The following is a 14,365-nucleotide window of genomic DNA, read 5'->3' as shown; positions in this document are numbered from 1 at the left end:
TGTCTTTTTTTTTGGTAGCAATGATTTCTCACAGAAACATTTAGTTTTAAAATAGCACATTTATTTAAGCTTTAAATAATTACATACTAAAAAACGATTCAAAGTGTGCAACTGTATCAAATCTTGACGACCTATGATAGGATTGTGCTTTAAAATACAAAGATCATATAATTCTAAAACATTTCTAATGCAAAGCACTCCATTTACTATTTTGCAAAAATAATGACATTTTTTACAGCATAATCTATTCATAGATGCATTAATACACAATCCTTAGTGTGACAACTCACATTTACTAATTGTATACATTAAGATAAAGTCATTATTTAAGAGCAAATCTTCTGTGCTTCCTTCAAAGGTGTGTAAATACCTGTGCATTGCTTCTTGCATTCAAATATACCATATTTTGGAAATAAATATTTTAGGTGACGGCACATTCTCGAAAGTCCATACAACAACTCAAGCTCTTCAGCATGACACTTTATAGCAATCAAGTCGGATACAATATGCACCCTTTTCTGTGAAAAGTAAAAACGCTTGTTCTCAGTTTATCTTTATAATTTAATCTTTATATAAAACTGCCCACTGAGCATGTCTAGTTGTGCTTGGCCCGGCCTCCTTTCAGGTAAGTCTTCCAGCGTTTCACATATTCTCTGAAAATGGGGGCGCTGTCGATTGATGCGAGCAGTTGTAACTGGTTGATGTGAGTGGTGTGGTAGTCCCAGCGTGCTAAATTAGGGGCAACACCAAGGGTAAAGTGTCTCAGGTCATAAACAGTTCCAGAGCCTGTGTCAAACAACGGCAACATAGACTTGAGTGACTCCAGTCCTTGACTGAAGAGTACGCCCGCTTCTCGACCAAGCTTGTTGCCTGCCGTCTCCGCCACATCGTACAGCCCAATCAGAGAGTAGATAAAGCCGTTAAGAACAAACGAACTGGGCATTGTGGGGTATTCCTCATACCAGTCGTACTTGTTCATGAATGTAGCCTTGACGCCACGTTGTTCTGAAGTCCTCTTGAAGGGGGATGTCGCTCGGATTGCGGCGCCGAGGTATGCAGGGTTATGCGTTGCCAGGTACGCCCTCACTAACGTCGACATGGCTTGGCCTTGGGCCATGGCGGAGTACCAACCGGGCTCTAAGCTCTTGAAGCCCTCTCCAAGCTTACGGGTCACCTTGATCGGCCACCCTCCGTGCTCATCCTGGTTATAAAGAAGCCAATCACTGGCAGCAAAGAAGGCAGCCATGTGTGCGGTGGAAGACACAGTGATATTGCTGATGAATCCAGACCCTCTAAGAACCAGCTGGACCACACGGCGAGGCATGATTTTGGTCGCTTTCACCACTTTAGTGTTGGACAAACCAACGCCTTTACGCAAATCCGTTACTAGGTCACGACTGACGGAGCTCCAGGTGGCTCTGGGGCCGATGCCGTAGGTGACCTCTCTGGCTTTAAAGGAAAGAAGGAGTGGGCTAGTTATGTAATGGATAATGTAAGGAGGTCCCTTTTCTGTGGTCTCCAGAACAACAGAGACACTACCGTTGGAGATAAACTTCACATCAAAGGTCAGGACGAAATCTTTTGCGTTGTCCAAGACCAAAGTCACGCCATCGGAGTTCTCTATGGAAATACCACAAAGTAATCATCCATCTATGATAATTAACAGCAAAACAGTCCATACAACAACTTCAACTTCAAACGTACAAAAAGAACAAGAAGTTCATACCCGCTGTGACAAAATGGTGCGCAAACCCAGAGCGACCTTGATCCTGGAGCTTGGAGAGCGTGCAACCCTTGGGGACGACCCACGGACTTAAGCCCTCTTTTTCCTCTAACATGCCATATGTCTTTACGTCAGGTGGCTTCTCTGTGAGGTTCTTGCTGTAGTGGCTCAGCCCATACTGGGCTATTTGGATGGGATAGAAGTACCCCTGAGGACCCCACTGGGTAGACATTGGTACGCCTGTGAACATAAAAACACAAAAGGTTGATTCCAGAAATAGGACAACTCAGTATGAAACCATTTATGCAAGGGGTAGCCAATCCTGCTCAAGGAGAGCTACCTTCCTGCAGACTTCAGCTCCAACCCTGCTTCAACACACCTACCTGTAATTTTTGGCCACATCCACACGAAGCCAGAGCTTTAACCTGCTTTAGCTTTAACTTTAACCTTAAATGACTTGATCAGCTTTCAGGTGTGTTAGTTTGGGATTGGAGCCAGGAGGGTTTCTACTCTATCAAATGTGTTCCCAAATTTTGATATGTTTTTTTTTTATATACTGTTATGGATGTAGTCTATAAATTGTCTTTATCCCCAATAGAATCGTTCACAAGGTGTATGTGCAATAAAGATCTGCTTTATCGCTGACAAACTATAAAGCATTTTCAAGTTTTGGTTCCTAAAATGGATTGTAGGTAAATATTCACCTCATCCATTGTTCTTTTTGTTTTCTGTTTTATAAAGTATCCTGTTACTATTTTGATGTGAGAGACCAGTGTAAACGATTCAGTGCAACTGTCCGAATGAATCAAAATGAATCAAACTGAGTCGCAAACAATATCAGACCTTTTCTGATATAAGAGTAATTCATTAGCGAATCTGGAATTGTCCTATTTAATATTATACTGGGGCACAGCAGTATATAAAAAAGGGTCTATTGAAACCCCTAGTTGGAGCTGAACTTTGCAGGACGATAGCTCTCCACAAGCAGGGTTACCTCTGATTTAAGGAAACTACCTTCCACACCGCTGATGCATTTCACCCGATCCCGCACCTCCACGTTGTAGCCTTCAAAAGACATGAAGACACCATCTGGGTGGTAAGGCTCCCTCTGGGCGTACACCCGGGAGTAACTGTGGGAGAACTCAAACCGCTCCGTCCCATCATACTGCACCAGACGTCCGTAGACGTCAAAGTACCGTTCCACCCAGCTGAAGGGCAGATACACCTCGCCCCCTTCCCTACGGCCTTTTATGATCACATCTTCATTGATGAGGCAGTCGATCTGCTCATAAGTGACTTCTCTGGATCCAGGTGGGGCCTCGGGGGCCTGCCCGTTGTCCTCCTCCTCCTCCTCCTTTTCTGGGGTGGGCGCAAACTCCAGCTGAGGTCTGATCTGTGTGGTCAGTTCTTTGTCGCTGGAGCACTTGTTCCACAGCAATATAGTGACGAGGGCAAATACAGCACAGATGACTATCAGAGTCTTGTGATTGATTCGAGCCACCAGACAGCGCATTGTCACATCACAGCCATGCGGTGTTAGTGGAACTGACACCAGAACATATCAGGAAACCTTTATGATTCAGGTGCAGCATCTGCAGACAAAGGTAAAGATGGTGAATATGGGTCCACCATTTTGTCATATTCTAGGAATAACCACCAAAAAAAAAAAAAAAAAAAAAATTGACAATGCCAAATCTTGGTACAAATCACTGGTATAATGAATTTTATGGTGAAGCCTGTCAGTCATATTACCAGTACATTTAAATATAACATTAAACGTTAATGTACAGTTACATAGGCAATCTGGATTCAACTTGCATGGTCAAATTATGAATGAGAAATCATTCCCGTTCCTGAGCACTAATCCTTCAGCACATACACAGACAGGCGAATGATTATAAAATCTAATCGCATCACTCTAAATTGAAACTGCGAGGGCTCATGTGATTTTGAATGCGAATGAAGGCGGTGAACAACATGTAGAGCTGTAAAACGGAATGAAACCATACTTACGATCACCTGAAAACAGCACGACGTCTGCGCGAGGGTCTATGGACGCATAACATAGTCAAACAAAGAAAAAATAATGCTGAAAGATTCCTCTCGCCTCAAATCTGCAACATAGTAGATGCTATCCCTGTACTGATGCAGCACTGGCCAATGAGAGGCGAGTGACCTCCGTGGCAACCAATCACCAATCTAATGTCAGATAGGTGTGACATAAGGTGAATATTGTGATATATTCATTTTCTTAAATTATTTATTAATAATTTTACGAGTATGTATTTATTTGATAATGATCGATGAATATATATGACATATTTTAGAATAATATTGATGTTAAATATGTAAATGTTTACAGGTTTAATATTCTGCGCAGAATATTATTGGAATTTTTAATGATAAACAGTTCAGTAAGTGCTGCTTGTGTTGCGTTGCTGCACATAATCGCAAGATGTCTCTATAAACCAAGCGAATGCATGTCTGGGTTTGACTTTTATTTAGGAAATCCGAGAATTCCCACAATCTGTAAAAGAAGAGAACGGGGAACACAATGTCTAACGATTTAAAACGTTTTAACACCGAGAATAGCATATTAATATCCATATACTTACAGTAGGTATCAAAAGCTGATCGTACATGCTTTGAACAGTTAAAAACACAGACACGTAAGTTATATATACACACACTCATTTATAAATCATAAAAAATCTTGAATGTTGAACACCTTTCTTTTACATGTAACTGTTTTTCATTATTTGTATTTACATGTGGGTAACTAATATTTCCTATTGCATATTCTACAGTAAATTAATTCATACTATTACTTATAAGACAATTTTACATGACATCAACTGTAGTGTCTATTCTTTTACTGGGGCTAAAACAAAACAAAAAACAATTTACATGATGCATAACAACTAGTGGTCGACCGATATAGTTTTTTTGATGGCTTTTCTTAGAGAGCAGGGTGGCCGATACAAAAGCCATATATATATATATATATATATATATATATATATATATATATATATATATATATATATATATATATATATTTAAATCAATATTTAAATAAAGTAATTGTTTAAAAATATGTGAATAAAAAGGAAGTAAACTGTAACAGGGCACTCAGTAATTGGTAATTTCGTGTGCACTGGTTATCATATTTTTTCAAATAAAGACAATATCGCTAATTTTACATATTAGCATACATACATTAGACATACACATGAAAACGATATGACTATGACACAGTGGGCAACTGGATATAGCACAGCATATTTTAAAATGAAGGATTTCAAGTTTTTCGATCGCGTCTCCTATGAAGCTGATCTTCTGTTCGCATTCACTCACTTCGCACGGACACTCGCAGGCTACAAATGCACACTTCACAAGATATCACAGCTGGATTTGATTAAATCTGCAAGGTTTGTGAAATTAAATGTTTATTAGATATTCATTGATTTGTTTAAATTATGTACATGCGCATTTACTGAATGCTGACGATAAATGATAAAGTATTTTAGCCTGATTGTTTGCCTTTTCTGTTACAAATAATATAAAAGTAAACGATTTACTTTTCGCATAACATTTACTTTCTTTGTTTACCAGTTCTGTCCAACATAGTATTAGATATGACTGACAAAGATCGTATACTAATGAAGACGGAGAATGTGAGTAAGTGTTGTGTGATCAGGCGCTGCGGTTCTCTACTCTGGCAGGCACTGCTGTTCTAAGCGCCACCCGTCAAAATAAAAGTCCGGAGCGCCGTCAAAATAAAAGTCCCGTTTCCGACACATCGATGACGATTTTTTTAAAATGGCCTTGGCTATATCGGTCGACCACTAATAATAACCATGATGGGCATTCCTAAAATAAATAAAAACATACATAAATTGATTAAAAGAGTTAAAAGGTTACTTACACGAAAACATGAGATTTACAAAATGTACAACATCATCAGACACATTAGCAAAAGTAGACAGTCCAGGTTCAGAAAGTAAAAGTCCTCCTCAGTATTTTGTTCCAATCACCTGGATTTGCTAATTAGCACAGTTTTTCAGCCAGAAGATAGAACTAATTAGTGAAATCATCTGGCTGAGTTCATGGGTGGATATGGCAGGACTTTTACTTTCTGACCCCTGGACTTTACACCTCTGAAAGCAGATTATCAGACGATTGTAATTGTTATGAAAAATAGTAAGATTTCAAACAACTGAAATTATTATAAATTGTTCAAAAATTTTCTTTGTAGAACTTGAAGCCAAAATGCTCACACTGGGCCTTGATGACTTTGGCCAGAGCATGAGCCCCGCAGTAAAACACATGAACCTTTCCTTTCTTTTCCTCAGACAGTTTCTGGAAAACCTGAAAATGCACAAACATCATCAAGAAACAAAGACAGAAGAACAGAACAGAACAGAACAGAACACTGAACTTTTCATACCTTGGCCCAATCTGGCCTGCCTGGCTGTGTACGTGTGCGAAGCCCTGTGATGGAATCTCTCTTTTCTTTCTTGGCCAGCAGATCCAGAGCCATCTGCAGACCTATGGCCTTCATATCATTCTTACTGAGGGCTGATGTCATGTACATGTGCATCTCCAAAAAACGGCCTGAAAGCATAAAAAACAAACACGATTGTCCATTTCTGTGCCAAGCCCATCTCTCTCTCTCTCTCTTTTTCTTCTGTTCTCTCTTACCCTCTGGCTCTTCATCTGCCTGGTCCATCTCCAGCTTGGTCAAGAGACTCACAAACCATTCAAAGGATTTCTGATCTCTGTTGATCCAAATGAAGTCCACCTGCAGGAAATAAGATATTTAAAACCTCATCAAATCAAAATTATTTTTGTCTATTAGCTTTGAATCTATCTAATGCTAGTGTATTGCTAAATGTAAAAAAAAAAAAAGTTAACTTTTAATCACTTCAAACAGTCACAAACAGCTTGTTTAAAATGTTTTGTTTTGAAAATTGCCTGAAAACATGTCTCAGGTTTTAAGCCCTACAAAGCTTTTTTTGTGTAAATGTTTTGTTTTGTGTAAATTAGCAGTTTTGTTGTTTTGGTAAGACAAATAAACTTAAGACAGATTGTCTGAAAACAAGTCTCAGATTAGTTCAAAACAAATTTTATTGTGTTAAAAATATTAGCTTTTTTGTGTAAATTTCTCTTTTTTTCTCCCTCAAACTTTGTAAATGTATCTTTTTAAAAAGATGTTTAGCATAAATGTTTTAAACTTTATACTCTCTTTCAGGAAAATAACAAAAAATGTTAATAAATCATATTGTTTGTAGGGTCTCTTTTTTTTCACAATCAAATGCTCTTTATAATCAGAATGTAGCAAAACATGGTTTTGAAAAAGGTTTTACTTATCTTTAATTAAGAAAAAAAGGTTTAAATCTTTTTTGCCCCTAATATAGTTTTTCTCCTACATCTATTCCAGTTTTCATTTGTTTGATTGCCCCTTTTACCTTCCTCAGCTTCATTTCATTGTCTTTGATGGTTTCACACCAGGAGTAGTTGCAACTAGGGCAGTTCTGCTTTCTCATGCGATAACTGAAAAAAAAAGAAGACAAAAAATACATTTTTACATAAAAATGTAAACGTTTCTAAAGGGTTTACATGTGGTATTTTTATGCAAAGAATTTTTTTTAATTTTTTTAAATGGAGATGCTGCATGTGTCTTACCGGCACATGATGCTCTGCAAAATGGATGCGAAGGGAGTGATGCCGATTCCAGCGCCGATAAGCACCGCATGCTCAGATGTAAAGATCTGTCGGGTCGGGGTGCCAAAAGGCCCATCCACATAGCACTAACACAAAAAAAGGCATCACCAAATGTGTACAGTTCCTTTGAAGTGATTAAAAATCTAGTTCCAGGACCAAAGAGACATTAAAACTGTAACAAATTATGGCAACACTTTATTTTACAGTGACCTTGTACACGTTACATGTAGTTACTACAGTAATTACTACAAACTCTAAACCACAGCCTAACCCTAACCATATAGAAAGTACATGTAGTTAATTATTATTACTCAGTACTTAAATGTATAATTACACTGTAACACAGATACCTTAAAATAAAGTGCACCCAAATGACTTACCTTGATGTTACAGTATCTGTGATTTTCACTTAATTTTGCTGTCAGCTAGAAGACAACAGAAAATAAATCTGCCTGTTGTGTATCTCACATACAATAGAATATATATTCTGCTTTGTTCAGACAGAAACTCACTTCTCTGGTGACTGGAGTGGTGTCTCCCAGGTCTACCTGGGCTTCTGGGTCACTGACAGGCTTCTGGGAGCTTGTGCGGGTTACGCTTGACCGGTACAGGGTCAGTTCAACAGCATCATCCTTATTAGACGCCACAGTTCCGTTGTAGCTTGCAGACTTGAAAATGTCATCCTACATGGAGAAGAAGTGTAAATGTCTATTGTGATGAACTTTTTTGGAGTTGATACTAGTTCGGTAAAACTTTACAATAAGATTAGATTTTCAAACAATATTTAACTACATTAGTTAACATGAACTAACAAAGAAAAATACTTTGAAAGCATGTATTAATCTTAGTTAATAATTTCAACACTTACTAATACATTATTAAATCAACAATGAACCATTGTATCTGTATTAGCTAACATTAAAAAAGATTAATAAAAACTGTAACAAATCGATCACTCATTGTTAGTTGATATTAGTTAACTAACGTTAATTAATGGGAGTGTAAAGTGTTACACATAGTTTTTAATTTGCAATTTGAACTTGTCTTTCATTACAATAAATGTCAATATTTGTTCCTGAAAATACTGGAGAGAAGCCAGTCGAGATGATAAAAGAAAATCAATAAGTATTGTTAATGCTATGATGTGATTACAAAATGACCCCACCTATAAAGAATTGCATCAATAAAACACCACAGTAATGAACTTCTATTGCTATGTGTTTAGACTGTGACACTCAGCCGAGACCTGCGCTTTGCTCTGGTGCCGTCTGTTCCTCAGGCTGGCGGTGAGCCTTTTGCTGCTGATGGTCTGACTGTCCGGCTGTCTAAAATACTCATACAGGCGGTTTGTCCATTGGCCCATAGAACGAATATGGAGCCACAGCACATCTGAGTGAAGAAATGAGATTGAGCAGGGAACCTTTAATCACTTCAAACAGTCATAAACAGTTTGTTTGTTTATTTAAAATAGTTGATTTGGTTTTGTTTTGTTTGAAAGATAGGTTGAATAATTTGTTTGTCATATTTGTTTGAAAACATATTTTATTGTGTTAAACATTGCTTTTCGGTGTAAGTATTTTGTTTTGTGTAAAAAAGTTTTTTTTTTTTTTTTAGAAAAAAATGTTTTGGTACGAAAAATAAAGCGCCTCTATTATACAATTTAAAGGTTCCTAATTTTGTTTTGGAGTCTCCTAGAAAAGTTTTACATGCATCCAACGACAAAAAATAATAATAATATACATATACACTGTATATAACATAATATACATATATATATATAATATACACTGAACAAAATTATAAACGCAACACTTTTGTTTTTGCGCTCATTTTTCATGAGCTGAACAAATATCTAAGACTTTTTCTATTTACACAAAAGGCCTATTCCTCTCAAATACTGTTCACAAATCTGTCTAAATCTGTGTTAGTGAGCACTTCTCCTTCGCCGAGATAATCCATCCACCTCACAGGTGTGGCATATCAAGATGCTGATTAGTAGGGCTGGGACGATACACCTATCTTCCGATTCGATACTATCACGATACTTGGGTGCCGATACAATATGTATTGCGATTTTTTTAAGAATTGTGATTCTACAAGTATTGCGATTCGATATTGCGATTTTTTTTTTTTACACAAGGTGTCTGTTCCGGAGACAGTGATGTCCATGCCAGAGACGGTGGTGTAAGTCCGTGCTGGAGACTTTGGTATCTTCCAAAGATTTCTGAATTTTGGCGCAAAATACGCTCGATGTTACAGTCACTGCCCTTGCCGTCCAGAATAAAAGAGAACATCCCAATCGAGTGAAGGGATTTGTGGAAACTGTGGTTCCTAATTATTGTGATCCGACATTTTCAGACTGAAAACACATCTATTTAGCCTCACATTCTACTGTAATGCAGGTTACATTATCAGGTTGCTTTTACAGTAACTAGTAAAATAATGCATTACTTTTAAATTTTTAAAAGTTACTTTTTCAAATAAGAAAAGTTCAATTAAATATGTAAAATAACACAAATATACTTTATGTATTTAATCTAAATTTATTAACTGATGTCAGATGACTGATGAACAGATTTGTTGATAACAAATGTTATTGTGTAAAACATATTTGCTTTTTGTCTAAATAAAATTTTCCCCTAAATTTTGTAAAAGTATCTTTTTTTAAAATATATTTTTACTGCAAAACAAGACAAAAACATTGACAAAACATGAGTATGATTTTTCTCCAGTGCATTTAAATGCACTTAACTACTGAAATATAAACATATCAAGGCAATACATTATAATAACGCAAGACTAACTTAATTGTATACTTTCTATTTGTTTTACCTTGCTGCTCAGGAGCGCTGCTGATAGTAAACGGATGCCATTCATACTTGGCGATAGCAGGGATGTTTATAAACACATAATCTCCAGGTTTGAAGTGAAAGAATGGAGGCCTCTTGATTACCAAATGTGTTACCTTCAAAACACACACACACACACACACACACAAACAAAAAGACAGATGAGGTGAGGCTTAGCTCATGGATGACTAACTTAAATGTTCCATGGATGGTTAACTAAATGTTCCAGAAAACAAAATACACCAAAATATGTACATTGGCTTAGACTGTACCTTTGAGGGCAATAAGTTGACTTCAACTATGTACAGCCCACCCATACGGGACACGGCCATTCCAACAATTTTCTCAATTAGGAACATCACCCCCGGCACCACAAACCATTTCCAAAAGTTCGCACAGTGAACGACCAACAGGGCCCAAACCCAGATGTAGGAAAGATGAGACCAGTAGAACACCTACACAAAAACAATACATTGTTGGACATATGATGCTTTGACCACACTTATTTAGGCATATGAGATTTGTTTTTCAGTATGTGAGGCTGAAATAAGTTGCAAACACAGCTCTATTCACAACAGCGACCATGTGCAGATTGTTACTTCTCATGAATTCAATTGAAATAAGTTGCAAACACAGCTCTATTCACAACAGCGACCTTGTGCAGATTTTTGCTTCTCATGAATTCAATTATTCCAGGCATCACCTCAAAATGTGAAAGGCATCACCTCAAGTGAAAGGCATCACCTCAAAATGACCACTGCGTCTGACGAATGTGCTGGAACACACCACCATCAAGCAGATGAGAACCTGCAGAACAACACCCGTAATGGAGGCGGTGCCATTGACCCAGCCAATACCAGGACGGGTGGTGAAAAGATACTCCCACAGCTGGTACATGCCATCATTCTGAGACATTCGAGCTATGAACAGAGAGAACGTATAAATTCATCAGTTATTTGGGATATTTTTAATGAATATTTTGCTTTTGTTATGTTCAGGGCCATTCTTAGGGTGGTGCAACAGGTTGTGACCATAAGCCCTGGTTATGTTACAATGTCATATACTTTATATACTGAATTTAAAGAGATAGTAGTCCCAAAAATGAAAGTTCCATCATTTACTTTTTTGGTCATACAACAAACCCCACTGACTTTTCAAAATATAATCTTTTGTGTTCTACAGAAACATTCTAACAATGTGACGGTAAGTAAATGATGACAGATTTTTGAGTGAACTAAAACCCCTTAAAAGATCCCTTAAACCCTAATCCTTCCCTTAGGTCATTTTGACTCGGAATTTGAAAAAAAAAGAAAATTTAAATTGAGTGGTCATCGGAGGATTGCCACAAATGAGCCTCGAATACACAAAAAAATGTACTGGATTCGAGGAGTTTTGTCGTTGAAATTTAAAAAAGTAACAAATCCTTCCCTCGCGGGTCAATTTGACCCCCATAGGAATGAATGGAATGCGAGGAATGCTTCAGTACACATAGAAAAACCTAAAAATGTTTAAACTTTACCAAAAAATTATTTTAAAACGTCTACATGTGCATCTGAATGCATACTGAAGCAAAACTGACTTCAGGACCCAGCGGAACAAGCTCATATAAATAGAGCTATAAGGCCATCTAGTGGCTGGAGTCATGAAATATCATGTTATAATATTTTTTTCCACAAGAGGTCAGCAAAGACACCCAATGTAATACATTTTGAGCTGAATTAAAAGGTTTACGCATGAAATTGTGAGTTATTTAGAATTTAAGTCAAATCTAGTAATTTAAAGGTAAATAAAATAAAAAAATAACAAAAAAATCTCAAAATAACTTGCATTAAAAAAATAGAAAAAAATATTATCAAAATGAAATAAAATATGCTTTCTGGACCAAAAAAAAAAAAAAGAAGTATAATATTAGGGCTTCGGGTCATTTTGACCCGCGAGGGAAGGATTCGTTACAAATCGCGAGGGACGGTTACATTTCATCATGTTTATAAACTATTTTATTACAGGTTACCAAGTTCATGTTTACTTCATGTTTACTTTAAGTTTACTTTCTTATCCATAGAATGAATGCCAGGGGAGTCCATTGTTGTTTGGATCCTCTGACTTTCAAAATATTCCTACAAAAATGAATTATACTATTTTGAACTAGATTTATTGCAGGTTACCAAAGTTCAAGACGTGAGCGGCAGTGTGCCCAATGCTGAAGATCAGGATGGCGTAACCCACGATCTGATGCAGTAAAATGTTCTGGTCCAGAGGTAAGATCCTCACCACCCAGGTGGCACGTAGCCACGTCAGACTACGCCTTAACATCAGCACCTGTAGTTTTGGCCAAGACAGAACCTCCTGTCACTACTGGAAACGATGTATTAGATGAATCCACGAGCCCAACTCACCATAACAAAAGTGCAGTTGAGGTTGAGACACTGTCCGCAGCCCCTAGCCACCATGTACCAGGGGCCTCCATGCGCATTCTTCAGCATCGCCATGATGAAGAGGAGCACGTTCAGGAGGGCGTACAGACACAGAAAGAACAGTTTGCGGCTGTTGTTGTGCCAGTATGCCCGCGTCAGGTATCGAGGAGTCTTACGTTTCTTCTGCTCCAGATCAGGAGGTTTCAGCCAGTTGGCGGCACTGGGCGAAAACACAAAAAGTGGAAACTTAAATGTTGGTCTGCTCACTCATCATTACACAAAGCTATCGTATATGGCTTCAGAAGTACAAGTCATGGTGAATAACACGTTTTTTGGTCATTTTTTCTAGCTTTTATTCGTGTTCATACAACGGTTAGTTCTGGTCCCCATATGATTGGCTGATCCACGTTCCTAAAGCACTGTTACAGATTGCAACAATTCTGACTTTTAACAGTTTCAACAAAAGCATATACCATCAATTAACAACCTTGTACCTCATGATAAGTGTATCTTCTCATAAATGTTTCTAAGTTATTGTTATCGACATTTTTTTTTTGTTACATCCAGAACCTGACTGTTGCACTCATAGATATGCCAGTGACTGGTTACTGAGTGAGTCTTTGAAGCACTTATTCAACCCATTTGTTCAAAAACACTGATTTATTTTTAAACCAAAAAAGCCCCTGCCGAAAAAACAACAACAATATTTGAAACCATCACAGAAATACGAATACTATTATAAACCATTAGCTGTTTAACCTTTGAACCCATTACAATTTTAATGAGATCTTCTATTGTTTTGGGGTTTTTTTCAGCAGGGGTTGTCTTTATGAGCGAGTCATTGATTCATTCGCTCAATTGATTCGTTAAAAACAGTGATTCATTCAGAATCTAATCAAGCGGCTGTCATTATGAGTCATTGATTTAAAAAATTCGAAAATCATTAGGAATATAACTGCTAGCTACGATGCGTAACTTCTTTGGTACTATTTTCTTTGCTGTAAAAAAATACATAAAGTGACTGGCAATATTGTGTCTAATTAGGCCTATGAGTAGGCTATAGCCTAACTCAATACTACTTCTTTCTCTCTTGCTTATTGAACTGTTGTATAAAAACTTCACACTCACTGTTGAATATCAGCATAATTATGTCCCACCTGATGGTGAGGTTCTCATAACCTCAGGAAAGGTCTCCAGCTCTGCCTTCAGCTCTTCAAACGTGATGGAGCCGCTGTTATCTTTATCAGCAGATTCGAACAGCGCCAGCGTCAGGTCATCCAGCTTTTCCTCAGGGAGTGAGATCGCACTTTCACGCAGACAGGACTTCAGAACCGTACGTAACTCATCTGGGTCTATGGAACCACTGCCTACATGATTAGATTCAATTAAGAATAACGCATCTTACATGTTCTGGATCAACATTCTTTGTTGTTCCTGGCACAACATTTCAGTCAGTCAATGTTGTGATTGTCACTCATGACATGGTCCGTAATGTTTTCCAGGAACAACAGGATACAGGAACGGTACGTGTACGGTTTGACCATTTCATTCCTAGTTGAGAAAGAATAACGAAAAAGACAAAGACTTGTTTATATTGTAGGTTAAAGGCCTCTTACAATATTGCCAATTATAACCAAAAAAAAAAAAAAAAA

The 14,365-nt window shown here is 37.6% G+C and overlaps 2 protein-coding genes across 2 annotated transcripts; both read right to left on the bottom strand.

Annotated features, from left to right (window-relative positions):
• Positions 1-42: 42 nt before the first annotated feature.
• Positions 43-4,053, bottom strand: glcea (glucuronic acid epimerase a). Its single transcript, XM_079858461.1, has 4 exons — positions 3,737-4,053; positions 2,738-3,315; positions 1,727-1,963; positions 43-1,620 (listed from the first exon to the last, which is right to left on the bottom strand). Exons 2-4 carry the CDS (start codon positions 3,234-3,236, stop codon positions 596-598), a joined length of 1,761 nt encoding a protein of 586 aa, XP_079714587.1. The 5' UTR covers positions 3,237-3,315; positions 3,737-4,053; the 3' UTR covers positions 43-595.
• Positions 4,054-5,962: 1,909 nt separating this feature from the next.
• nox5 (NADPH oxidase, EF-hand calcium binding domain 5) lies at positions 5,963-14,257 on the bottom strand (the record flags this gene model as incomplete). Its single annotated transcript, XM_079859784.1, is given in 16 exon segments — positions 5,963-6,094; positions 6,174-6,340; positions 6,428-6,527; positions 7,195-7,279; positions 7,412-7,536; positions 7,831-7,875; positions 7,963-8,133; positions 8,697-8,839; positions 10,283-10,415; positions 10,572-10,754; positions 11,044-11,219; positions 12,465-12,618; positions 12,696-12,933; positions 13,871-13,889; positions 13,892-14,080; positions 14,188-14,257. Coding segments are annotated over 16 exon segments (2,130 nt in total).
• Between the last annotated feature and the right edge of the window lie 108 nt (positions 14,258-14,365).

The sequence above is a fragment of the Squalius cephalus genome, assembly GCF_949319135.1.
Source record: "Squalius cephalus genome assembly, chromosome: 23".
NCBI lineage: Eukaryota > Metazoa > Chordata > Actinopteri > Cypriniformes > Leuciscidae > Squalius > Squalius cephalus.
The sequence above is the reverse complement of the archived record's forward strand: the minus strand, read 5'-3'. Positions and strand labels throughout refer to the sequence as shown.